Source organism: Chelonia mydas, chromosome 6 (genome assembly GCF_015237465.2).
Source record: "Chelonia mydas isolate rCheMyd1 chromosome 6, rCheMyd1.pri.v2, whole genome shotgun sequence".
Classification (NCBI taxonomy): domain Eukaryota; kingdom Metazoa; phylum Chordata; order Testudines; family Cheloniidae; genus Chelonia; species Chelonia mydas.
In genome coordinates, this window is record NC_051246.2 from 70,891,547 (window position 1) to 70,917,487 (window position 25,941).

General features: G+C 41.7%; 1 protein-coding gene across 1 annotated transcript in view; it reads left to right on the plus strand.

Moving 5' to 3' along the window:
- The first annotated feature begins 576 nt into the window (after positions 1 to 576).
- LOC102937094 (cytosolic phospholipase A2 epsilon) overlaps positions 577 to 25,941 on the plus strand; it is a 40,281-nt gene continuing 14,916 nt past the window's right edge. Inside the window, exons 1-11 of the mRNA XM_043548096.1 lie at positions 577 to 645; positions 6,782 to 6,918; positions 7,804 to 7,935; positions 11,843 to 11,883; positions 15,613 to 15,655; positions 16,283 to 16,346; positions 18,725 to 18,891; positions 19,036 to 19,113; positions 19,833 to 19,870; positions 23,923 to 24,058; positions 25,611 to 25,747. Coding sequence (XP_043404031.1) covers positions 618 to 645; positions 6,782 to 6,918; positions 7,804 to 7,935; positions 11,843 to 11,883; positions 15,613 to 15,655; positions 16,283 to 16,346; positions 18,725 to 18,891; positions 19,036 to 19,113; positions 19,833 to 19,870; positions 23,923 to 24,058; positions 25,611 to 25,747 — 1,001 coding nt within the window. The 5' untranslated portion in view covers positions 577 to 617. The remainder of the gene's footprint in view (positions 646 to 6,781; positions 6,919 to 7,803; positions 7,936 to 11,842; positions 11,884 to 15,612; positions 15,656 to 16,282; positions 16,347 to 18,724; positions 18,892 to 19,035; positions 19,114 to 19,832; positions 19,871 to 23,922; positions 24,059 to 25,610; positions 25,748 to 25,941) is intronic.

Below are 25,941 nucleotides of genomic sequence, written 5' to 3' on the forward strand. Positions count from 1 at the left end.
AACTCTGCCTCTTCATGCCTTCTTCCACATTCTGTGCGCAGGAGAGGGGTGGGTGGACTATGCTGGCTTTACATACCTATGCTATGGGTAGTCCAAGGTGTGTTCATATGACAACTGTCCTTCTCTGAAATGTCAGAGTGGCTCAAAGAGGAGAAACAGGGGCTAGGGTCTGTTTCATTACTTATATTGTGTTGATGTCCAAAGCTAATGAGGTTGAGTCCCCATTGTGCTAGGCCCTGTTTGACCAGGTAAGATTTGTTTCACAGATGTAGAGAGGGTATACAATTTAACATTTTTAGCTTGAGTAGATTTTAAAAAAAATCGTTAAATATACTGAGAAAATGGTAAAATACACAGGTTTTATTAGCACTTATTTCGGATGACCTAAGTATCAGTAACTCGCTTATGCCTTTTCTGCTCCTGAGTAACGTAGTTATTGAAAACTTAGGCCAATAAAGCCTTTTTTACCATGCCATACCATCACGTGTCTCATTTCTCTATATTAGATGAGTGTCTATTGATGAATACACATCTTAATATATCTGTTTGTCTTGTTAATCATTCTTGTGCAGAGAGAAGTAGCTTCTATCAACTTTCTCCATGTAAAAATAATAAGAATGAGAAATCTCCGGAAGGCTGACTTGTGTGAGTATTTCTACTGTTCCTAGCTGTTTCTCATAACTCTTGAAAGCAACGAGAGTATATAATAAAAGTATAATTGTCATTGGGATGTACTCAGGCATCAAGAGCTCCCATAGCACACTGTTTACTATCAGAGTACAAGTACCCATATGGGTGTCCAAGTATAACTAGGATTTTAAAAAGCATAAGGTACCTGACACACTACAGTCTACATGGACTACCATACTTATCAACTGTAATGTCAGATTTCAATCCTAGATCCAGTTACCATCATCTGTATTTATGATAGTGCTAGAAAACAGTACTACAGGATACCTACACAAATGTCAGAGTCCAGCATCTGAGAGCTAACTGGAGGAAAAAAGACAATCTTAGGGTAAATAATTCTAACATACAATAATTTTCTAGGGTGAAAGGAAAAGGAATAATCTTTATTTTATGTCTGTGCTAGCATATTTTTTTGTTGCTGCAAACTTGCAAGAATTATTTTTTTTTGTGGTGTTAAAATAATATATTTTATTCTTGTTAGTCTTATGGATTTATATTTGTAACAAGGAGGACAATAGATTACCCAAAACGGGTTAAAAGGGTGAAATGATTCAGTGGTTTTTAGGATTAAAAAAATCTCACTATGCCAGATTTTCTTTCAAAAAATGATATCAGGCCTCAATCCCAATCAAAAAGACGTGTATGAAAGAGTGAAGAACTGATTGATATACTTTATATTTAGAAACCTGAGTAAACTCTAAACAATCTCAAAGGGGGGAACCAGATAGTACAAATTTTAATGCAATTTCCTTTAACACCAAAGCTCAAAAATAAACACAAAGAAAACCACACCCAAGTTCTTCATATAGAACATTTTGGAGACAAGTAAAAAAAGAGAAAGCTACGTGCAGAAGATGTGGTAAAATGCAACATGCATGGAAAATGTTCACCACCCACAAAGCTGAATAATATAAGACTCAGGAAAAAGAACACTATATGCCACTGTGTGGACCTTAAAAATAGGTGGAAGTGATGCACAGTGAAGAAGAATCAGGGAAAGGGAGATGTCCACAGCAGAGGTAATTAAAGAACTGTCACTATTTGATCACAGCACTAGAGATAATAGCATAGAGGAGACCTTCACAATAGAAGTGGTAACAGAGCTCTACCTGTGTCCGATCATGGCAGTGCTGGGATTGGAAATGCAGATCCATCTTCTCCTCTAATACATCTTAGTGAAAAGTAGCTTACTGAAGATTGTGATAATAGATCAGTGATGGATTTAGATGCAAATTAAAGACTGATAGCCTTAGAAAGCAGGGAACTTGTAGTAAGTGGAAAGTAAAGTTAGCTCACTGTGTGGATACTAATTTGACTCTCCCAGCAAAGAATTTGGTCCCCCTCTGGGTTTAAAAATATCCTGCTCATGGGAGAGCTTGCAGATGGCTGATGCTCAAGTCAGGAGGTGTGAGCTTCTTTTCCACAGAGCAGGTCTTGTATGGCCCAAGTCCCAGGCTGCAATGAAACCTATTGAAATGCCATTGGTAAATGTGACAATGCAAAAGATAATGATCTGTGTGGTCACTTTGTTCCTGAATTTCTGAGTAGTGCATCAGGTTCTTCAGAGAATCCTGAGCTACAGAATGTGGAAAGGTAGAGAAAGAAAGAAGTAAAATAAAGAAAAGAAGAAAAAGGAAAATGCCAGATATAAAAACAAAGGGAAGAAAAAGAGAGAGCTCAACATCAAAGAGAGAAAGCGAGAAAAAAAAACATTGTTAGAGAGCCTGCTGAATATGACTCAGAATAATCTTGTTGGTAGACTGGGAGGTTCAGGTCGTTTACCATGTTCTCCTGTTAAAATTTACATTCAGCCTTATTGATATTAATATGTGTTATAAATTAAGATTATAAACAAGTCTAAATAATCATGGTTTGGGAAGAATGTTTTTGGATTTGGCATGTGCTAGAAGGCACTCAGTTAATTCGAGCGTAATTAATACACCCAGAAGTAGGGCTGACTAGCTTGGTCACTTCCTGATTATTGCTAACCTTTGCTGCAATCACATGTGACTGTGCTTCCTGCTCCTACCTGACCCACAGAATGACACTGGTAAAGTAGTATGCAGGGTGTTGTAGCTGTGTTGGGCCCAGCATGTTAGAGAGACAAGGTTGGTGAGGTCATATCTTTTATTACAGGGGTTCTGAACCTTTTTCTTTCTGAGGCCCGCCCAACATGCTATAAAAACTCCACCGCCCAGCTGTGCCACAACAATTGATTTTCTGCATATAAAACCCAGGGCTGGCATTAGTGGGCAGCAAGCAGGGCAATTGCCCAGGGGCCCCCGTGAAGCTAAGTTCCTCAGGCTTTGGCTTCATCCCCGAGTGGCAAGGCTCAGGGACCTGGGCTTCAGCCCCATGTGGCAAGGCTTTGGATTTCTGCCCTGGTCCCCAGCGAGTCTAACGCTGGCCCTATTTGGCAGCCCCTCTGAAACCTGCTCGTGGCCCCCAGGTGGGCCCCCCGGTTGAGAACCACTGTTTTACTGGACCAATTTTTGTTGGTAAAAGAGACAAGTTTTCAAAATTACACAGAGCTCTTTTTCAGGTCTGGAAAATATACTGAGAATGTTGCAGCTAAATACAAGGTGGAACAGATTGTTTAGCATGAGTAGTTAAAACAACCACTAGACACTAAAAAGTCATGGACTTAAGCCGTAAATCCAGTGTCTCTGTTGTAATGATCTATAACGCACTATGACTGCAGAAGTGTTAATTAGCCACTTCACATTGAATGGTCTCTTGAAATAGGTGTTAACTACTTATGCTAAACAATCTGTTTCATCTTTTATTTAGCTGTGTACATTTCCCAGACCTGAAGAAGAGCTCAGTGTAATCTCAAAAGCTTGTCTCTTTCACCCACAGTTGGTCCAATAAAAGATATCACCTTATCCACCTTGCCTCATTTAGGGTGACCAGATGTCCCGATTTTATAGGGACAGTCCCGATTTTGGGGGCTTTTTCTTATATAGCAGGGGTGGGCAAACTTTTTGGCCTGAGGGCCACATCTGGGTGGGGAAGTTGCATGCAAGGCCATGAATGTAGGGCTGGGGCAGGGGTGTGGGAGGGAGTGTGGCATGTGGTGTGCAGGAAGGGGCTCAGGTCAAGGAGTTGGGGCAGAGGAGGGATGTGGGGTGTACAAGGGGGCTCAGGGAAGGGGGTTTGGTTGCAGGAGGGGGTGCACAGTGTGGGAGGGGGCTCAGGGCAGTGGTGCAGGGAGGGGTGCGGAGTGTGGGGGGGGCTCAGGGCAGGGGGTTGGGGTGCAGGAGGGGTGCAGCAGAGGACTCAAGGCAGAGGGTTGGGGTGCAGGAGGGAGTGCGGGGTGTGGCAGGGGTTGGGGTGCAGGCAGGGGGCTCGGCAGGGAGTTGGGGAGCAGGGTGCAGGAGGTGTTTGGGTTCTGGCCTGGCGCCACTTACCTGGAGCGTCTCTGGGGTGGCAGCAGTGCACACTAGGGTCAGGGCAGGCTCCCTGCCTGCCGGCACCGCTCCGGGAAGCGGCCGGCACCACATCCCTGCAGCCCCTAGGGGTGGGGGCAGAGGGCTCCGTGCTCTGCACTTGCCTGTGGGTACCTCCCCCGAAGCTCCCACTGGCCGCAGATCCCCATTTCTGGCCAATGGGAGCTTTGGGGGAGGTACCCACAGGCAAGAGCAGCGCGCGGAGCACTCTGCCCCCCCCTTCCCAGGAGCCTCAGGGACGTGGTACTGGCCGCTTCCCGGAGCGGGGCCCACTGCGCCATGTGGGTGGCAATCCTGTGGCCGGTTCCAAAGCCCTGAGGGGCCAGATCCGGCCCGCAGGCCGTAGTTTGCCCACCCCTGTTTCTAGGTAGCTATTACCCCCCACCCCTGTCCTGATTTTTCACACTTGCCCTCTGGTCACCCTAGCCTCATTGGTAATGTAACTGTCAAACTACTGTCAGGCACGTCTTATTCTCAGGTTTTAAAGGTGGAATAATCTAAAGTTTTAGCATCTTGTAAAGGACAAAGAAGGGAAATACCTTGAGCTTGGGCACAAAAAGAATTATATGTAATACCAGCAACAAAGTGTTACAAGATGAGAGCATGATGCAGGGGTTAACCCTGTGTTCACTAGCTTGGCCTCTTCTGACTTGTGTGGTCTTGTGCGGAGATCAAGATGAGTGATTATTAAGTGTTGTTAAGGTGAGAGAGTGATAACAGTGGTGCTGGAACACTTGTAATAGTGGGGGGTGAGCCCCCTTGCCCCTGTCTGCCTCACCCCGAGCTGGGGCCAGGAGCAGGCCGTGTCTCCCAGAGGGGGCGACCCAGACAGGGGTAAGGGGGCTGAGGCGGGGGCCAAGAGCAGAGTTCCAGGTGCAGGACTGGCAGCTGGGACCCTGTGTGTGTGTGTATGTATATGTGGCAGCAGGGACCCTGCATAAAACCTGGGGGTGCTGCAGTACTCCCTGCACCCTTAGTTCCCACACCTGAGTGATAATTATGTTATATGTTACTCTAGAGGATTCATAGATTATAAGGCCAAAAGGGACCACTGTGATGGTATCTTTACAGATTGGTTAATTATTGACCTTTAGTTTCTATTCGCTGAAGATATCTTGCAGGATTCTCCCACACCCCTCCTAGAGTTTAAAGGAGTTTTCATTGCAGGTGATTCTGTTCAGATCTGTGCAGAAGTGATGGTAGGAGGGAAGTGTGGTTTGCATATAGTGGTTTTGGTGGTGAGTACAGCTGGTCAGGAAATGCATTTTATTTCCCACAAAACTTTTTGAAGAATAGTTCCATTTTTGTCAAAATTTATCACTCAATTTTGTTTTTGCTGCAAAATTGACAATTTTCTTGGTTTTGAACAAATGAAAACCAAGCATTTTTGGTTTTAGTTTGTTGAAAAATTCCACTTTTTATCTAAAACAATTTTTGGTGAAAAATTTTCAGTCAGGTCTGGTGCTGAGTTTGGGGAAGGGAGTGCTGGAAGGCTAGCATCCCCACTGGTGCAGAGTTAGCCATGTGATATGTGTTGTCAGTGGTATATGATGGTTGTTCCAGTGGTGGAGTCTCTCTCTCTTTCTGGGAGGAGGAGGAGGAGGAGTAGAACATATATACTGTTAGATCCCTTCACTTTTCATTCCCTTGCTTTTATAGTTTTGTGGAAGGTATGTTATGTGCAAAGCAACTTTAACACACACACAGTTTAGTGGTCTGCATAAATATGAATGCATGTGTATGTGGAGGTGTTTGCACATAATTATTTTTCTGATTAAAAATGTTTTTTTAAAAAAAAGCTAGTTAGATATATAGAAGCAGGAAAAGGGCCTAGAGGTGTGTTTAGTGGATTGTAAAATGGTTGGGGGACCTATCTTATAGCACCTGCCTCTTACCAGACCAGGCTTTGCTCTTGTTGAGCCAGCTCACTCCCTGGGTTAACTCTGTCTGAGCTCTCTGAAGGAATCTAGGGAAGCAGTTTCCAGCAGGGTTAGCTATTTAATTTAAGCCTACTTAGCAAAGAAATCAAAACCTTGCAGACTCTTCCCTCAAAAGTCTGTGCAGGCCGAGTAGTCCCTCCCTCAATTCTCCCCCTCATGCCAGCAACTTCAGTAACCAATATTTCCTGGCTCTTACCTCAGAGCCTCAGCAATGAAGGACTCCACACACTCCCTTCTGTCCATTTGATTTCTGGAGCAATACCTCTCTGTAGTGCATATCTTGAGTAGCAGTCCATTGGGAGATGGCTCCTGGTCTCTCAGCTTTCTGGAAGGTGTTGCAGTCCACCCTCTATTTCTTGCTGTCCTCTTTTATAAGGGTCAGCTAATTAAGTTCCAGATCTTTTTCAGGTGCAGTAGGTGGGCCTAATCAGCCAGCTAGTTGCAGGCCGCTGACCTCAGAGGAATGGTATCCCTTATGCCTTCACAAGGATGTTTCTCCTTTTTGGGGATATACTGCTTTATTGTACTATCTGTTCCTCTTTCTGGGCTGCATGTCTCAGAAAGACTTGGGAAGAAATCAACAACTATACTCTCTCTCTTTACATGTCAACAAAGTTTTAAATGAGTCTGATGCACTAATTCCTTCAGCAATACTGCACATGGGGTAGACTCTTCACTTATAATTTACCTCCTTTTATACAGTAAGCCAGTCTGATTGCTATGTGGAACTGTGGCTGCCGACTGCCTCAACTCAAAGGGTCCGGACCAAAACAATCAAAAACTGTAAAAATCCAATCTGGAATGAAACCTTCCGCTACAGGATTGACAGTCGTGTTAAGGTATGATACACGAGAGCTCCCCACTCCTGTCAGGGATCTGAACCTCTCCAAATAGGTCCTGCAGATCTAAACTGAGCTAGAATTTCTTTAGACTTCACCCTGCAATTAATACCCACTCATTTACTGGAACTCTTTGAAGGACCCTTAACGGGATGTGTGCATATCTCACCTGTCCTGTGCCCATTAATTCATCTCCCCAAGGACATATTCTAACATTCCCAACTCCTGGACAGTTTCAAGGTGCAGCCATTTTATTTTCCAGTCAACCTATCTGAAGAATGCTTCCTCCTTCTTCCCCCAGAAAATTACCCGCATCTGAGGTCTAGGACAGGCAAAATTCAATCCTGGGCCAGTGACTGCTTTCCTAGCCATAACATTGTTATGAATATGTAAAGTCCTATATCTCTGAATTCTGCAGGATTAAATATGAACATCCTACACCATTGGAAGGGAAAGTTTCTAAGTCTCCTACTGGGGCCCATAACTTACTTCTAGTCCTACAAGGTACCAAGATAATAGACTTAAAAACAGAGACATTTTAAAGCATGGAAATACTATTTTAGGTCATTTTTCGATGTTTTATTCTCACTCAGAACCCTGTAGTTACATAGGCCCATAGAATCAGACGCTAGAGAAATATACATATGCATATACATATGGCCTGAGGGGACAATCCCTCCCCCCTTATTACTCAGTTTATTTCTTTAAAGCAGAATAAGCGTAACATGTCCTCACCCATTCTGTCTTACTCTCTCACTTCTCCCACTCCTTCTTTTACTACTTGCGCTATCTGCACAGACTAAACATGCATAGCCTCAAGGATTTCCTACTAACAGGGTTCTTTGAAATTATATAATTTATAAAATCCTTTACTTCTGTTCCCAGAACATGCTGGAGCTGAAAGTCTGTGATGAAGACAGATTCAGCAAAGATGATGAACTCTGCACAGTTCTTTTTGACATAGCTAAACTTCAAGTTGGCTATAAAGTTCGTGTGAAGTTTGTGTTGAATCCCCAGGTGAGCAATGAAATCATAGAGAGAACTGAAGGAAGAGACACTTGTGTGGGTTTTCCTTCTAAATATTTTCTTGTAATGTGTTTTGTTGGTCCTTCCTGTGGATTGGATTGCCCCCCTCCGCTTATCAATCTTTCTTAGATTGTTACAGGAAAAATCTGCTTGAAAATTTATTCCGCCATGATTATAATGAAGAGTTTGGCCAGAATTTCAACGTTCTTGACCGTGGAAGTTGAGGGTGGTTTGATACAGTTGGTCAGGTTTGTTTTTTTCTAGGAACAAATCTCTCCACTGACTTGCAAAGGTTGAACTTTGCAGAGATTATGAGCACCTGAAAGCACTATTCAGAATTACTCTGTCGTAACTTGGAGACTAACCAATTTATTTGAGCATAAGCTTTCGTGAGCTACAGCTCACTTCATCGGATGCATACTGTGGAAAGTATAGAAGATCTTTTTAAACACACAAAGCATGAAAAAAATGGGTGTTTACCACTACAAAAGGTTTTCTCTCTCCCCACCCCACTCTCCTGCTGGTAATAGCTTATCTAAAGTGATTACTCTCCTTACAATGTGTATGATAATCAAGGTGGGCCATTTCCAGCACAAATCCAGGGTTTAACAAGAACGTCGGGGGGGGGGAGTTGGAAAAAACAAGGGGAAATAAGTTACCTTGCATAATGACTTAGCCACTCCCAGTCTCTATTCAAGCCTAAGTTAATTGTATCCAATTTGCAAATGAATTCCAATTCAACAGTCTCTCGCTGGAGTCTGGTTTTGAAGTTTTTTTGTTGTAATATCGCAACTTTCATGTCTGTAATCGCGTGACCAGAGAGATTGAAGTGTTCTCCGACTGGTTTATGAATGTTATAATTCTTGACATCTGATTTGTGTCCATTTATTCTTTTACGTAGAGACTGTCCAGTTTGCCCAATATACATGGCAGAGGGGCATTGCTGGCACATGATGGCATATATCACATTGGTGGATGTGCAGGTGAACGAGCCTCTGATAGTGTGGCTCCAGCAAGAGAGACTGTTGAATTGGAATTCATTTGCAAATTGGATACAATTAACTTAGGCTTGAATAGAGACTGGGGGTGGCTAAGTCATTATGCAAGTTAACTTATTTCCCCTTGTTTTTTCCTACCCCCCCCCCCCCACCCCCCAGACGTTCTTGTTAAACCCTGGATTTGTGCTGGAAATGGCCCACCTTGATTATCATACACATTGTAAGGAGAGTGATCACTTTAGATAAGCTATTACCAGCAGGAGAGTGGGGTGGGGGGAGAGAAAACCTTTTGTAGTGGTAAACACCCATTTTTTTCATGCTTTGTGTGTATAAAAAGATCTTCTATACTTTCCACAGTATGCATCCGATGAAGTGAGCTGTAGCTCACGAAAGCTTATGCTCAAATAAATTGGTTAGTCTCTAAGGTGCCACAAGTACTCCTTTTCTTTTTGCGAATACAGACTAACACGGCTGTTACTCTGAAATCTGTCGTAACTTGTTTGCCATGAGTTAGTTTGCTCAGACTTTCCAAACAATTTGGATTAAACTGGTATAAAAACAGCTGATCATTTTTACGTGGGTAGTTCAATGTTCAAACATGAGCAGCCTAAGTAGAATGGCCAAATACCACCTCTGGTTATTCACATTGGCACCAAGGCACCTACATGTTGATTCAAGCAATCCAGGGCATGATTTCAGCATACGGATTAGGTGCTTTGTTTCGGAAATTGGGCCCAGTATTTCAAAGAATTTTCCTAACTGATAATTTACAAAGTGTATATATAGCTGGGGAAAGACTATTCTGAAGAGCTGTACAACGTGCTGAACACAGGTGATGAAATAGTGCTGGGGAAGCTTCCCGGCACTAATGAGGGAGAGCAGATGCCAGAATTCTTAGAAGAAGAAGAAAAGATTTTGATAGAAAGCTGAAAACAAAAAGGTGCCAGGGAGTGACAATATAATTGCAGAGCTGCTGCAAGTAGGTGAGGAACACATAGTAAAGATGATGCACCAACTATTCAACAAGATTCACAGACAAGACTGTGCTGGGAAAAACATTCACCAAGATTTGCGGAAGAGAATGAAGAGCTATGTGGAATTGATGCTTGCAGGTGAACAGGTTGTGGATTTAGACTGGGACAGAGTACAATAAATCATCTCTTTGTAATAAGACAGGTATTGAAGAAATAGAATATTCTATGAGAACCAAACCTGTTACAACAACTTTATAAACTTCAAACTTGCATTTGTCAGAAAGGGTTATGGCAAGTCTTGGGAATGTCTGGCATCTCTGAAAAGTTGATCAAGGTGATAGAAAACGTCTGCAGCAGGGGTAGTCAATTATTTTTTGGCAAGGTCCAAATTTCTTGGTCAAGGTATAGTCAAGATCCAGACTCCAGAGAAAATAATAATTAAAAAAGATAATAAGTAAATACAAAGATTTTGGGGGCCCATTCAAAAGTGTCTAGCAGTCCGGATTTGGCCTGTGGTCCTCCTGTTGATTACCCTGGTCTACAGTATGTAGACGAGTGCAGTGAGGGTAGACAAGAAGCTGATAGAATGATTCAAGATGGCCATAGGAGTGAGACTTGCTATCACCAGATTTGTTCAACTTGATATGGAAGTAACAATGGCTGTACAACTGAGAGATGAAATGGGAGAAATCATGTTATATCGGAGGACAGTGAATAATCTTAGAATCCCAGGTGATATTGATTGATAGCATAGCATTGATCAAGGAGGATTTACAGAGAATAACTGACAAGGTAGATCAGGAAAGCAGAAAATTTGGACTGAAGAGCAACACCGAGAAGATAAATGTTATGGCAACTGGAAGACAAGAGGAAAAGATCAAAGTCAGAGACAAAGGACTAGAACAATTGAAAAAAGGTGAAAAGAAAAGGAGTACTTGTGGCACCTTCGAGACTCACCAGTTTATTTGAGCATCCGATGAAGTGAGCTGTAGCTCACGAAAGCTTATGCTCAAATAAATTGGTGAGTCTTTAAGGTGCCACAAGTACTCCTTTTCTTTTTGCGAATACAGACTAACACGGCTGTTACTCTGAAACCTGAAAAAAGGTGTGTACATTGGAAGACTAATTCCAAAGGATGGGAATTGTGAAGATGACAGAAGAAGCAGCATCAGTCTAACTGCTCCTGCATTTGGAAAACGCTAAGATCTGGAAAGCTAAACACATTTCCACAAAAACGAAAATCAGCGTATACGAGAGAATTGTGCCATTACTGCTGCATGGGTCAGAATGCTGGCGTATGAGGAAAGCTGATGACTGAAGATATGAACTGGCTGAAGCTGAATGGCAGACCAAGAATTTCAAGACCACAGAAAATAAAAAGTGGAGTGATAAGAACACATATCAAGACTGGACTTGGAAAGGATACCATACATAGTGATACATACCAAAGTGCAAGGAACTAGACTAGAAGATGTGTTGAATAGACATGGAACAAAAAGGTTTAAAGGTGAAGAAAGCCATGAAGTTGGTACAAGACAGAAAGTGGGGGAAAGTCTTCATTTGGCTTAATCACTGTGGTTTAGCTGATGGATGGGAATCATAGAAGAAGAAGAATATAGTGGGGGTGGTGGGTGTTTGGCAGGAAATAGATCTGCCCAATGTCTTATGTCCAATTAACAATGATGGCATTTGTGGTAAGGTGCTAGATATGTTAGCTAGGAGAGTTAAGAATGTCTCTTCCTCATTCAGTGATGTTCCTCTCCACTGGAGCGCAAGGAGCTTTTTCGGAGTAACCTTTGCTAATTTTTTCCTGCCAATACAGTCTCCTTGTACACCTGTGGATCCAGGCTCATACAATCCACAAAGTTACCCTTATGGGGAAGGGTTATTGCATATTGACTTCATTCACTTCTTTTTGATTTTCAGGAACAGGAGGAGCTGGAGGTGGAGTTCATATTGCAGAACATGTGAGTAAAACCTTGAATGTTATAGACTCTCTAACTGGTAGAAAAAAAACAATTTGGAAAGTAATAAATTGGCAATGGGGAATGTGTTCCATGTGCCTGCTGCCTCCTAAGGAATACTCAGACCCAACAGAACTTTGTCTTTCCAAATTCTAATGGATTCTTGAGTGGAATGATGTACACAACTTATTTCCATAGCGGAGTATGGTAGCTTGTCATGTAATGTAATCATCATCAAGATTAAGTTTTTGTCCCAGATATTTTTAGTAAAAGTCAGGGACAGGTCACGGGCAATAAATAAAAATTCACGGAAGCCCATGACCTGTCCCTGACTTTCACTAAAAATATCCCTGACAAAAGGGGTAGGTGGGTTCAGCACCCACTGCTGCTAGGGCTCCCCGTTGCTCCACTGCTGCGGTGCTAGGGAGCTGTGGGGTCCCCCAGCTGCTGGCCCTGGCTGCCGCTGCTGGACAGTTGCGGGGTGTGCTGGCTGGCCGCCGGAGCTCAGCAGCTGCGGGGAGTCCCCCCGCCATCTGTCGCAGGGTCCGTGTCTGGGCAGCTGCGGGGTCCCCCCACCAGGGTGGGAGCTGGGAGCTATGGGGGCGGAACTGGCTGGGAGCTCCAGACCCTGGGCAGAAAACGTCACGGAGGTCAATGGAAGTCATGGATTCCGTGGCCTCCGGGACATAATCGTAGCCTTAATCATCGTTCATGTAAATAAATTTTGCCTGATGTGGTTATTGACTGTTGTCTCCCCAGTTTAAATCAAGGTCTCGTTGATTCCTATTAAGAAAAGCTTATTTGTATGGGTCTGTTACTTTCTCACCAAGATCTTCTAATAATAATTTTATTTAGAAAGTGTAATCACAGGCCCAGAAAGGTGGTTGCAGCACATTACAGTGATCCTTTAACATTTTCCTTTGTTGATTTCACGAGTCTGGCCTGCTGTGTGACATCAGTGGGAAAGATATGCCTTTTGACGTCTAAAAAAATGTTTATATTGACTTTTCCATACTATTTCATCACCAGACAGCAACATGAAAATCATTTTATGCATTCATTCCAATTAACTTTGATTTAAAGGGAAGAAGAGATTTTGGTTGTTTGGTTTCTGTTACTATGATGAAAACCCTTGCTAGCCTTCTGCCTCCACTCCTTACACCACTACCTGCAGTGTGACAGGTCTATACCTGTCACAAGAGAGCCCCACTTTTTGGTATCAATACCAATAGTACGGTCCAAGAACCAGATACTTTGGTTCTGACCAGCCCAAGTAGCTGTGCATGTGCCTACCTGCAGACTGCCTTTGCACCAACAGCTGAGCCAAGCCATGGCAGACACATTGCCCAACTGCCTGTGGGCCCATAGCCCAGGCCTGTGTGTGGGTGACAACTGCTTGCCCCGGGGTAGCAGTGATTGAGGAGGTAAGTCATTTTTATTTAGGTGGTTCTTTTGTGTTGATTTTTGTTGTGTATTAAACTTTGTGTTTAATCAATACTCATGTTTCCTTTCTCTTTCATGTTTCCACTGGTAGGATCCAGAAACAGGGCAACCCTGTGCGAGGTGCTGAAGGGATAGGATCCAGGCTGGCTGGGTGGCTTCGCTTGGCCAATATTCCCTTTCTCCGTGATCTAATATAGCCTAGGCCCTGATACCAGGGGGCAGGCAAGGACTTGTGGCAGATCCTGGCAAACCAAAAGGTACTGTCAGTGTATAAAGAGGTTGTAGGGACCTCGAGGGCCCAATGGGTTGTTGCCTCTGACATTTTTCTTCCTTCTGTCTGTCTTTCAGATATCCCAACTTGAGGAGGTGCTTCTGCTCCAGTTCCTAGAAGACTGAAGGCCCTTCAGCCCCCCTCCAAAGGCTTTCATGTCACACACACCCCCTCCCTTGTTTGGAAATGTGAAGGAAAATATTTTTTAAAAAACATGTAAAATAGAAGAAATATATGTAAATAGATGTATAAAAAGTTGTGTAAAATGTGAATGTTAAAAGATAATTATCACAAAAGGTGAAAGCATGTTTTTTGCAGTTTTTAGTAAATAAACAGTCCTTAGTTGCTTTAACTCTGGTATATTATTTCTAGACGTTTCCCCTATGGTGCTAAGAGCAGCTGATTACATTAGTTAGCTGTTTTGGGTCCTGCAGAAGGAAATCAGAGCATCAGGCACAGGGGATGGTGGCTTCTGAAGCTTTATGTATATTGTTTCTTTAAATCTGAAGCGGGAAGTCAGGCATGATGTGGGACTGAGGAAGGTTCTGGGTAGAAGCTTGAAAGTGAAGGAGAGGGACAGACAAAGTAGCTTTGGGACTCATAATTGTTTCTTTATTGGAATAAAGTGTTAGAAATGATGCTTTACCATGTTCACAGGAAAGTGGAATTTTCAGGAGATGAGGCAGGTGACATGGAAACCCAGACTTGTAGCCTGATCCTGAGCTCACCCAGGTTTTATACCATTGTAACTTCATGGTCTTCAGTACGTGTACTCCAGATTTATAGTAGCATATCTGAGAACAGAATCAGGTCCAGAGTGGGCTCATGAATCAAGAGGCCACTGAGCTGTGTGTGGCAGCTATTGAAAAACGGGGAGGCCAGGTCTTCCTATGAAAGAGTTCAAAAAGTACATATTTATCTAGCTAGGAATCCATCTTATCTTGTATTTATTAAACACAACATAGTTGCTCGCCCCTGCCGGAAACAAGAACTGTAATGACAGTATCTGTCTAACTACAACTTTAACTACTAACACAGGAACCAAATATCAGGAGCTTTGGTGTCCATTTCCTGGAATAGGCTTTGTGTGACTGCGAATGTGTAGGGCGCAGTTGTGGCATTTCCACACACCCTCCAGAATAACATACCATCCATCTCTGATTTTATCTGCTCATGTTCCCTATATAACTCCATATAACAGTTAGCCTGATAAAGGAAAGAATATTGGGTAGCATATTTACATATTTAAAACTTAACGGCCAGATTCTCAACTGGTGGAAGTCATTTAAATCAATAGAGCAACAATGTACATGAACTTGAGGATCTGACTCTAAATTATTATGACTATGTTCCACACCTCACTAATAACATGAGTTACATGGCTGCAATGTGAGTTTGCAACTGTAATATCAAAGAATGATGCATTATATGATATCTTGAATAGATCAGGAATTGCCTTATTTATCAGAGAGGGGGAATTTTTTACTTTCTCTCTCTCTCTCTCTCTCTCTCTCTGGCATTATTTTGAGTTTCATTTCCATTTTGCTGTTCACCTTTAAAACGAGTGTAGAAAATTCTCCCCCCATTGTGCTAGTATGGAATCTTAGATTAATGCATCAGGTTTTCATCTATGGAGGCCGGGGTTTGAACCATTCAGACCAATTTAATGATCTCAAACTCTTCAGAGGTTTAGTATGGAGTATGTAAGAAACTGCTGCATGCTCTGACAGAGCGCACAGCGTCTGCTTGGCACAGTTCCAGGGCTGGAATATCAGGGGCTTTAAAGGTCAACTTCTCTTTTCCACTGTTAAAGAAGTGTGTGAAAACTTGCCTAATACCCATATGCTAGAACTGGCTTCTAGTGCTATTCCCTCTTCTGGGACATCTATAAGTTAAAATAAATAAATAAATTTAAATGAGCAATATAAATGTTGAGGGGGAAAGTCTGTGTCTGATACACTTAGAGTCATTTAAATAATACTAATCATGACATTTGTATTTTTAATTTTGTTTTTTAGTCTGGACTGTCCTGAAAACATCATTACTAATGGAGTACTAGTGGTAATCCTTTTATTTGATCTTTCCTGTCCCACACAACAAGTACTGGTATTACTGCTAGCACTGGGAAAACGTGTTGTCCGGTGCTCGAAGCACACGCTCCTATGGAGAGACAGCCTGGAACTGGGATAGCTGGGATCTCTCTGCTATTCTAGCAGTGTCACTTTCTGCCAAACGCTGAAAGTGGTGCAGCTGTGAGCACCCAGTATTCCCACCTCCTAATGCAGGCATGAGAATTTCGCTAGTCACTACTCCTATGCTGTTCCCTAAAGTAGTTAGTGCTTAATTATTAAAAGTGATAAAACACACACAAACAGCTTCTCTCAAGCTATTCTCTCTAAAAAAACCAAACCCCTATCTGAATAGCTTTCCATTCCGTTATTCCCCCTCCCTTGAGGAGTACATTACTTTTCTGTTCATACTTGTAAGATGCTCCTATTTTCTCCTCCTTTATACTCCCCAACATGGAAACAATATGTCACTGTCACTGTCCCTGCATCTAAGGACTAGATATGATTCCCTTTGTTGTCACTGCTTAATCACCCAGAGGAGTTAATGGAGAACACAGTGACTCACTTAGAACCCCATCTGTGTCACTCTTTGTCATTTATTTGGTCATCTCTGTTACAGTCACGTGAAGTTTCCTGTTTGGAAGTTAATGGGCAGGGAAAGAAGCTAAAGCAACAATCCACAAGTGAGGTTATTGCTTCATTAACTGGCTATTTATATGTTATGATTCTGTAGTTATAATCAAAGTTAGAAAATGAATAATCCATTATTAAGGGTTGTTATAAAGAGGACGGTGTTCATTTGTTCTCCCTGTTCACTGACAGTAGGACAAGAAATAATGGGCTTAATCTGCACCTTGGGAGATTTAGATTAGATATTAGGAGCCACTTGCCAACTGTAAGGGTAGTTAAGCACTGGACTAGGCTTCCAAGGGAGGTTGTGGAATCCCCATCATTGGAGGTTATTAAGAACAGATTGGACAAACACCTGTCAGGGATGGTCCTGCCTCAATGCAGGGCGCTGGACTTAATGACCGCTTGAGGTCCCTTCCAATCCTATATTTACATTTCTATGATTATGTAGGTGATACTGACTGTCATATGATACTTTAATGGCCCCCAAACCCCTCTCACTAAAATAGCATTACATTTGAGACTCAAACAACAGTCAGAAAATTTAAAATTTTGGCTCTCACAACCACCTTTTCTTTATTCAAAGAATACTGTTTATGCTGAAATTTTAACAAAATGTGGAAAAATTTCTGTTGTTTTTAGGTTTTGTGAACCTTTTATGTACGAAATGTAAATTTGGGGCTAGACTTGACCTGACATTGACCTTTTAAATATTATTTCATAACTAAATTTCTGCAAATAAGGCCTAATCTGTAGACTTCATTTAGGCCTGTGCACATACCAATTCAAAGGTTTTTAAAGGTTTTTTTTTTTTAGCTGTTTGAGCAAAAATAAAGTGTCTCAAGGATTTAAATATGAGATTACACATGGATGTGGGGATCCGCACAAACAGATCTTATTGCAGGAATGGGGCCTATGTTTATAAAATCAGTCTTGTTTAATGTAGCAGGGATCTCTGATACTCCTTGCGTACACATTTCAATAGGTGGGTTCTTTTCCAAGATTTACACATTGAACAATTTTTGAAAAATCATTACCTGTTATTAGACAGTTCATGAATAGGAGCAGGGGGGTGGGGGAGGAAAGCCAAATGCTTTGATTAGCTATTGCTGAGCCCTGGAATCGGAAGTTTGTGTCTGAAAGGTAATTTCTGGGGAAAACTACAAGTGACAAGAAATATAGAGGCTTAGGTCTTGATCCTATAGGAGAACAGTGACAGGATCTCTGTGTGGATGCAAGCGTCTGTGCAAGGTTTTGCTCTTGCTCAAAATTCCATAGGCTGTGAAGCGGGGGAGGCCATGGCTCAAGCATTTTTAAGCAGTGGTCCTGTACTAAATCAGAAGGGCTGCTGTGAAGCAATCCGGATCACTGCTGTGGCTGCAACGCCACTGAAATTTGACCCGGCCACCCCTCTATAGACATAGAGGGGTTGCCAGGATAAATTTCAGTGAGTAATGTTGTGACCTGTCACATGGGTTCGTAATGCTGCTTAAATTTCACCTGCCTGCTCCTTGATGCAGATTGAGGGGCAGACAGGCCAAAGGGTGTTGCGATCCGGTGTGTGGGAAGTCTGTTTCTGTACTGCAAAGTGCAGGGGAGTCCGCAGAGAAGTTGACTTCTGGCAGCACTGGCTCATGCGCTGTGTGGATAAGAAACAGGGTACTTTCTGGCTGAGGAGACCTAGGGTCTCTGTGAGAGTGGGAACCAGAATGGGATCCCTGCCAGGGGAGGAAGGAGTGGAATTTGCCCCCACCTCATCTCCAAGAAGTATCTGAATTAGCACCACTGAATGGAAGGATCATTTCAGCTATAACACCACCATTGCTGCTGCTTCTTCCTGTATGTGTAACATGCCTCAGGTGGCATGTGACCAGGATTCATCACTGAATTTGGTCCGCTGGTTGGATCATTAGCTTCCCTGGGCTGGGCCAGGTATTGACAGGGAGTGCGACATGAATGCTGATCCATGTCTCCCACCATTGCTACTGAGCTGTTATCACAGAAAGACACTGATAAATCACTCTATTTGATTTGCAATTAGGACCTTTGGCTTTTATAAGGAGTATGACATAAAGTACAATGGATATCAGAATGGAATGGCAGTGAATAAATGGCTTCCATATCCAGTTTGAATCGTATTTAACCAAAAATCCCTTTAATCTGAAATTCCTTCTAATCTAAATCTTGGTTAGAGTCCTCCAATTAAAGCACTTACTCAGTGACTCACTGAATTATTTGAATCCTCATTTACCTGAATATTTGTTATGGGATTTTAGAATCTTTTGGGGGCAGTCTCTAGATTTACTAAGCAACCACTATTATGAGGACGATGCAAAGAACTTCTCAGTGAATGCAGTGTATAAGTCATGCAAAGTTTGTTTCTGGGCACCTACAGTTAAGGTTCTCCTTGTTCACTGTCTTTTGTCTTCAGAGGAAGAGCTCACACTTACAGTCAAAGGATCCTATGAAGAAACCCAGAAGATTTCATTGGACGCTGACTCCAGTCTCAGGAATAGAGATTCCATTATGTTCCACTATGTCAAGAATAAACAAACACAACTGGATGTTGCACTGCCAAAGAAGATGCATTACTGTGTTGTATGTTATCATTAGCCTTAATGAAAATATCATTTGGAGTAGAATGTCAACAACAACATCAATCTAATTCATGTGTTTTGGGGAGGGTTAGCCCTTTTCGCTTTGTGATAAATCACCACCATCTCTACTTTTCTTTTAATTGAGCAGACCTCAGATAAAGAAGAATCCCTGCCTCTGCCTCTAAATTCACTCCCTTTGCAAAAGAAGATAACAATAGCAAGGGTGAGTGCTGCAAACCTCTTGGAATAAATATTTTAACTATGTTTAAGTTTTTACTAATGCGGGAAAGTTATTAACATGATAATTGCAAAGTGTAGCTGATTATGTAGGTTTATAAAAATTGCTCAAAAAATCATCATACTTATTATTAAAGTACCAAATAGCAACAATCAATTTTTTTGTCCTGATAACCATTTGAAACCTGAAACCTTAAGATTCTATACTTAAATGATCTATAAGACTACAAATCCCTCTGTCACACATGTATCAGAATGCATTTATAAAAAATGGGGGTAATGGCTTTTCATTATTGTAGGTGATAAAATGAAATTTCAGTATACTTTCTTTAATTACAGTCAGATGTTCCTTCGGTGTTGATTTTCTTCATTATATTGAAGACAGTCATAATTTATTGATAGAATATAAAGGGAGAAGTAATACCTAACACATGCTATTTTATTAAACTAACAATTAATATTGCATTCTATTACTAACATCCTGCCACAATAAACCTCCAAATAGAATGAGACTATTCCACTTATTACTGTATCCATTGTACATTTGCATTTTTCCATTATCTGCAAATACATTTGCAGTTATTTGAGCAGATGCTATAATTAGACATTTCAGATATTGCTAATTGGAGAGTAGGCAAAACTCACTCTAAGAGAAAGGAAGGTTTAAAAATATGATGGTAATTTATCTACTTTCTTAATTTTCAGGACAAAACATTTGACTTGCATGTGAAGGCAAAAGACTGGTAAGATATCTTATCTTGGTTCTTAGGCATTATCTACACTGGCAAGTGAAAGACGAAACTTCTGTCCTTCAGAGGTGTTAAAAAACATACACCTCTGAAAGACAAAAGTTTTGTGGATAACAAGCGCTGGTGTGAACAGTGCTTTGTCTCCGGCCGACAACGCTAATGCCGCTCATTGGGAATGGAAGTTTTTGTCGGCAGTGTCGCTAAAAGCTGCATAATATAGACGTAACCTTAGAGTGCTAATGACTGTCAGCTTAACTCTCTGCTCTCTCCTTCTGTGTGTGTGTTTTATTTTGTTTTTTGTTTTGGGAAAAATATACTTACAGTATGTCAAGAGCTTCTGCAAACATTTAAAGTATGATTCGGTGTTGAAAGTGACTGTACAATTGGCACATTTTTGTCAGGTCTGTTCCCTGTTTGTTGTCAGAGTCAGATCTGCTGACCTTTGAGACTAAAGTAATGTGTACTCCTCTTTGGTTTTGCTAACTTGACGGAATCAATTATGTATTGTATTGTATTATCGTAGTGTCTAGGAGCCTTAGTCATGGTCAAGTACCCCACTGAGCTAGGTGCTGTACAAACTTAGGACAAAGACAATCCCTGCCCCAAGGAGTTTACAATTTCAGTCTAAGACAAGAGATGACAGATGGATACAGACAGATGGGAGAGCACAAGGAAACAATGAGAAATATTGTCTGAATAGACAAGACAGAGTGGGTGAAGGGGTATCACACACAAGCGGAGTGAACAATGTGATGGCAGCAAACATCATGTCAGTTCCATGATTTTTTTAATGGGTTTTCTTAGGAGGGGATCAGCTCAATGGAAATAAAAAGGGATGGGAAGGGCATGAGGAGGAGAGACAGAGTAGGAGAGGGTCAGGTGGGAGTGACATTCATGTGAAGAGTTCGCAAGGAGGGAGGTGGAGCAAGAGCAAACAGCCAGTGAAAGTTTTGACTGGAATGTGTAGTGTTTCAAAGCTGACTGCTTCTGTGCCTACCAGTTGGAGTCTCTGGCTGGCAGCTCTCTGCAGTTGTCCCCCGAGGTTGCCTGGTTGGGGTTGGAAAGGGAGGCACTGTCTGTGTCCTAGCACTCCCAGAGTATGGGTGATCTTTCCTACACCATTTTTGGTCCAGGGGGACACTGGAGGGGCGGGGCACCACTTTACCCCCAAAATAGTCAAGAGAGAGTGAGACAGGTTCCACTGCTTCTCATGCATCATCAAAGGAAATGTTAACTGAGATTCAACCAGTTGTATCTGCACAGGCATCATTGAAAGCATAATGTGAAGATAATGAGGTTGCACTGATGTAACTGAGGCACAATTTGGCTGACAGAACCTTTATTACTGGGTCTGATGCACAAGAAAAAAAGAACACAGTTTGACTTTCGGGAGGAATTTGTAGGGCCAGAAGCCAGGGAAAAAACTTTTTACTTGTAAACTTAGCACATTTGATATGGAATCACTGAAACAGTAAACATGGAATCCCATGCTGCCATAGCTGCAGTTGCTTTTCGGAGAATAATTGCATTTTAAAAACCAACCAAACATAAAAGAGCACACGTTGTTTGTATTATAACACACAATTGGCCAGATTCTGGAGTCCAGGTGAAGGTCTTCCAGCACAAGGTGTGGGCAGGGTGGAAAGGTGACTAAGTCACCTATGTGGTCTCCCAATGCTGGTGCTGCTCTAAGCTAGGTCAGACCCAGATGTCAATGGCCTGAAGGAGCTGTTGTGGCTGCTGGGAATCACTGGGATGCAAGGATTCTTGGTGATCCCCCATTTCCCCTTTCCATGCCCTCTGCTCTAGACAAGGGGACAGAGTGGCTTAGGCACTGCCAGGATGGCTTTACGCCACTGGAGAAGTCTCCTATCTTGAAGAAATCTTTCTGTGGCTGGCTAAGCAAAGATTCCCTCTGCATGAGCGAGTCTGGGCCAGTATGGTCATTATTTTCATGGGACTCATAAAACAGAGGTTAGCCAGCAATCTGAAATTTAAACACACGCTGACTAATGCTTCCCTTCTCCTCAGATGAACTGATAATCTTGCAAGGTAAAACTAATATTATATGTAATATTGGAATTAGAGCTGGTTGGGAATTTTTGACGAAACATTGTTTCACTGGAAAATGTCAATTAATTGAAATGGACCCTTTCTCATGAAAAGTTTGTTTCAGCAAACTTCTTGACTTGAAATTTTTTTTAAAAAAGGTTTGAAATTATTGAAATGTTTCATTTCAACATTTTCTTAATGAAAAATTCGTTTTCCAGGCTGAAATGTCTTTTTGTTTAAAAATTCAAGCTAATTATAGTACTGTTAAAAATATTTTTTAAAAGGTCAAAAATCTAAACAAAATGTTTCAGAATTATCAAAACAAAGTGCCTCAACTGAAATTTTTTCAGATTTTGTTTTTTGAAAATTTTTGAGATTCTGACTCTTCATCCCTATTCAAGATGGGAAAAATTTTCAAAATCTTGAATTTTTTTGCAGGATGGAAAAGTTTCCTATCTGGCTATAACTGAAATATCTCATAGAATATTATTCAGTCAGACTTGATCAGAGGAGACATGGTAGAGCATATGTCACTGCAGTCTTAAAAATGTTTTTCAGGTCTTGATAGTACTGTAGTTCGCAAAGAAAAAGGACCACATGAACTATACTCTTCCACTTTCTAGAAAGGAGGAAGAGCTGTGTGCTTAATCTCAACCCAGAAGTGAACTTTATTAGAAAGTCAGAAGAAAATAGATACAGCTGTTTGGGACTTTTCTGGGGGTCTGAGGGTTTTTTCCCGACCATTCTGTAAACATTCAGACACATTTTTACTTTCAGAAAATCATTTAAATGACTTTGTTTTTAAAGGTTAAACTTGGTAAGTGAATGATGTGTGCTTTACAAAAGTGGCTGGGAATGGAAAATTATAGTAGTCACCCATGAAACATCCATGCTCATGAACTATCATTTCAGCTAATATCCTGTGTAGTTTGCACCCACCAGAGGGCAATGTGACCAAAGCCTTTTGGGAAATTCTGACATTCTATCCTGAAGCAATTTTTGAAGACAAACACACAGATATGAATCATCATCATGTGTTTTTGTCTTTTAAGTCCCAATTCTGCAAACACTTAAGCACATGCTTAATTTTACTCATGTGAGGAAATTCATTGGAATTGTCCATGTGCTTAAGTGTTTGCAAGGACAGACACTTATATTAGCCCGAATGGCTGTGGAGGTCTACTTGGGAGGGGAGGTCTTGCAGGATCTGTGCCTTAGATTGCAAGCTCTCCATGCATATATTGAGGCAACACCTACCACATTTTGGGTGATAATGTAATATAAACAAATTACAATAGAACATTGACCTTGCATAGCATACGTGTTCATTACCAATATAAGAAGTGCACACAGAGTGGGGTTATCCAGCTTTTTCTACTAGAAGTAGATTATACACAGTACTACACCTGTACAACTGCACACAAGTCAGTGGGGTTTCATGAGTTAACTGAGGGCAGAATTTGACCATGTGGTGCAGTGGTAGCTGTATCAGTTAAGCTTGTGTTGCAGAATTCAGTTTAACAGGAACACTAAACCTTTATTTTGTAAACAACCTCATTGCAAGGGCAAAAAACACAAGATGAAACTGTAAACTCGGAGAGCTATTTGAATTTTTCAGGGTGGTTTGATGAGAAATAGATTGACGCAGAATGAATACTAAGAGTTCAAAAATGACCCTGCAAATGAAAAATGCCCAAATTGTTTCAATTTTCTTTGTGACTTTTGCAAGAAACCTGAAACATGCTGGGACCTATCCTTTGTCCACATTGTTGCTCCTCATGTGCCGGTAATAGAAATATCACCCTCTTTCTTACATTGCTCAGTCTATATACAGGTGTGGAAATAGCCTGTCGTGTAAGTCTGATGATGGAGTTTATTGATTGTCTGCTCTATATAGGTCCTAAGTGATAATATATGTGCATACACTTTTTGTCGTTGCTGAGTTGATGGATGGGAATCAAAGACGACGACGTTTGCTGTAGTTTGTGTTTCAGGCCAAAAGACATGGACGTGCGCTTTGGGTTTGACTTGTGCACAGAGGAGCAGGTTTTCCTGTGTAAAAGGAAGAAGTATGTTGCTGCTACTGTGAAGAAGGTGCTCCAGCTAGAGGAGGACCTGCAGGACCATGAAGTATGTGGAACTGAATTGTGGGTGTCCCCCTCTTTCCAATGGTTGTGCTGCGCTCAGCTGGTTCTTCCGAGTAGTCAGGAAGCCTTAGAAGCAAGCAATGGATTATTTGCTTTCAAGGAGTGCAATGAGTGGCTCCAGGATTAATCAGTTATATTAGGCTGCATTTATTGGTAGCTTTGAACAGAGACGATACTCCCTGGATAGGTGCTGACCACTGGCGGGAGAAATAAGTCTAGGAGTTATACAGCTTGCCAGTACCTTCTCCCTCACACACATCCCCAGGCAAAAGTTTGAGGATGTCCAGGGTACTGGGTCTCAGCCACCCACCTCCACCCCCAGCACCATGCAGGGCAGGAGTCCTCTCCCTCCTGTTACCTCCCAAGGGCAGGTCCAGATCTCTGGAAGGAGAGACTGGGAGCATAGGAACTGTCGTAGCAGTATGGTGAGTGAGGTGGGGCAGAGCAGGCCAGGTGATGTAAGCCTTTACAGCCCTAGTAGTCTCTCTACAGTTCCCTGATGTCATGAGTTACAGGTTCCTTTTGTACACTGCTCATTTGTACCAAGGAAATGCTTGTCAGGCAGGAGGTTTGCAGTAAACACTAGAGGAGTGTCTGCGGTTGCTGAGTGGAGGTAGTTTGTATGATGGAGGCAGGGTGGGAATATGTCTGTTGTAAGGGGATATTTGGCTGACTTCATTTTTTAGTTCAAAATGACTTTTCATTTTGAACTTTTAGGCAAGTTACACTAAAAAAAATTAACGATTTTTTTGCAAAGGTCAAAATCAAAACAAAACCAACATTGTTGAAACTAAATGTTTCTATTGATGTAAACTGATTTTTGGGTGGGAGGGTGCGGTACTGATTTGCAAAAAATTTTGCCCTCTCAAAAATTATTGGGGGACGGGAAAACTGTTTCCCACCCAGCTCTACTCATTTACTCTTTTCCATGACAAAAGAACAGCAGAGCACATGATGAAATTAAAGGGTAACAAATTTAAATAGGCAGATGAACGCACCTTTCTACGCAACATATAATTAGCCATGCAACTCACTGTCACAGGATGTTTTGGAAGTAAATGGCTTAGTAAATTAAGGAGGACATCAAGTAATGATCAGGTTGGGGTCAGGAAGCACCTCCATGATATTGTACTGCACAATTCCAATTATTATAAGGTGTTGTGCATTTTTCTGAAGCACTGACCAGTGTCAGAGACAGAATCATGGATTAATTAACTGTTCTGGTAGGGCAATGGCTATATTTTTATGCTGACTTCCAGGTGATGCTCGTTAGGAGAATTCTAGTATAGTGAGTTGGTCAACAATTGTATAATAAAAACAAACAAACAAACAAATCTGAAGCAACAGACTATGAGCCTTCAGTTAGGAGATAGGAATGGAAGTAGTTAACATGAATTATGTAATTGCTCACAAACTGACATAATTTTTTATTGGTATTATCCATGCCTTTACCATTTCCATCCTTCATACAAATCATTTCTGATTTCTGATGTTCAGTTGTTTTTCACCTGTCTTCTCCTCTGTGTGTTGAGCAGGTGCCAGTGGTGGCAATCACAACAACAGGGGGTGGGACAAGATCATTAACAGCAATGTATGGCAGCCTGTTGGGTCTTCAGAAATTGAATATCTTGGACAGTATTTCTTACATCACTGGTTTATCGGGCACTACGTGGTAAGCTGGACATGAGCAACAATTGTATTTGATCTTTCTGCATGCCACTATTATTTATTTATTATTTATATAACACTGTTGGTTTGCGTGACACTTTACAGACAAAAAATAAATCCACATATTTCCCTATGTATACACCGAGAACAAAAATACGATAAGCTAAGTGGTGGGCAGTCACACTGACCAATTGCCTG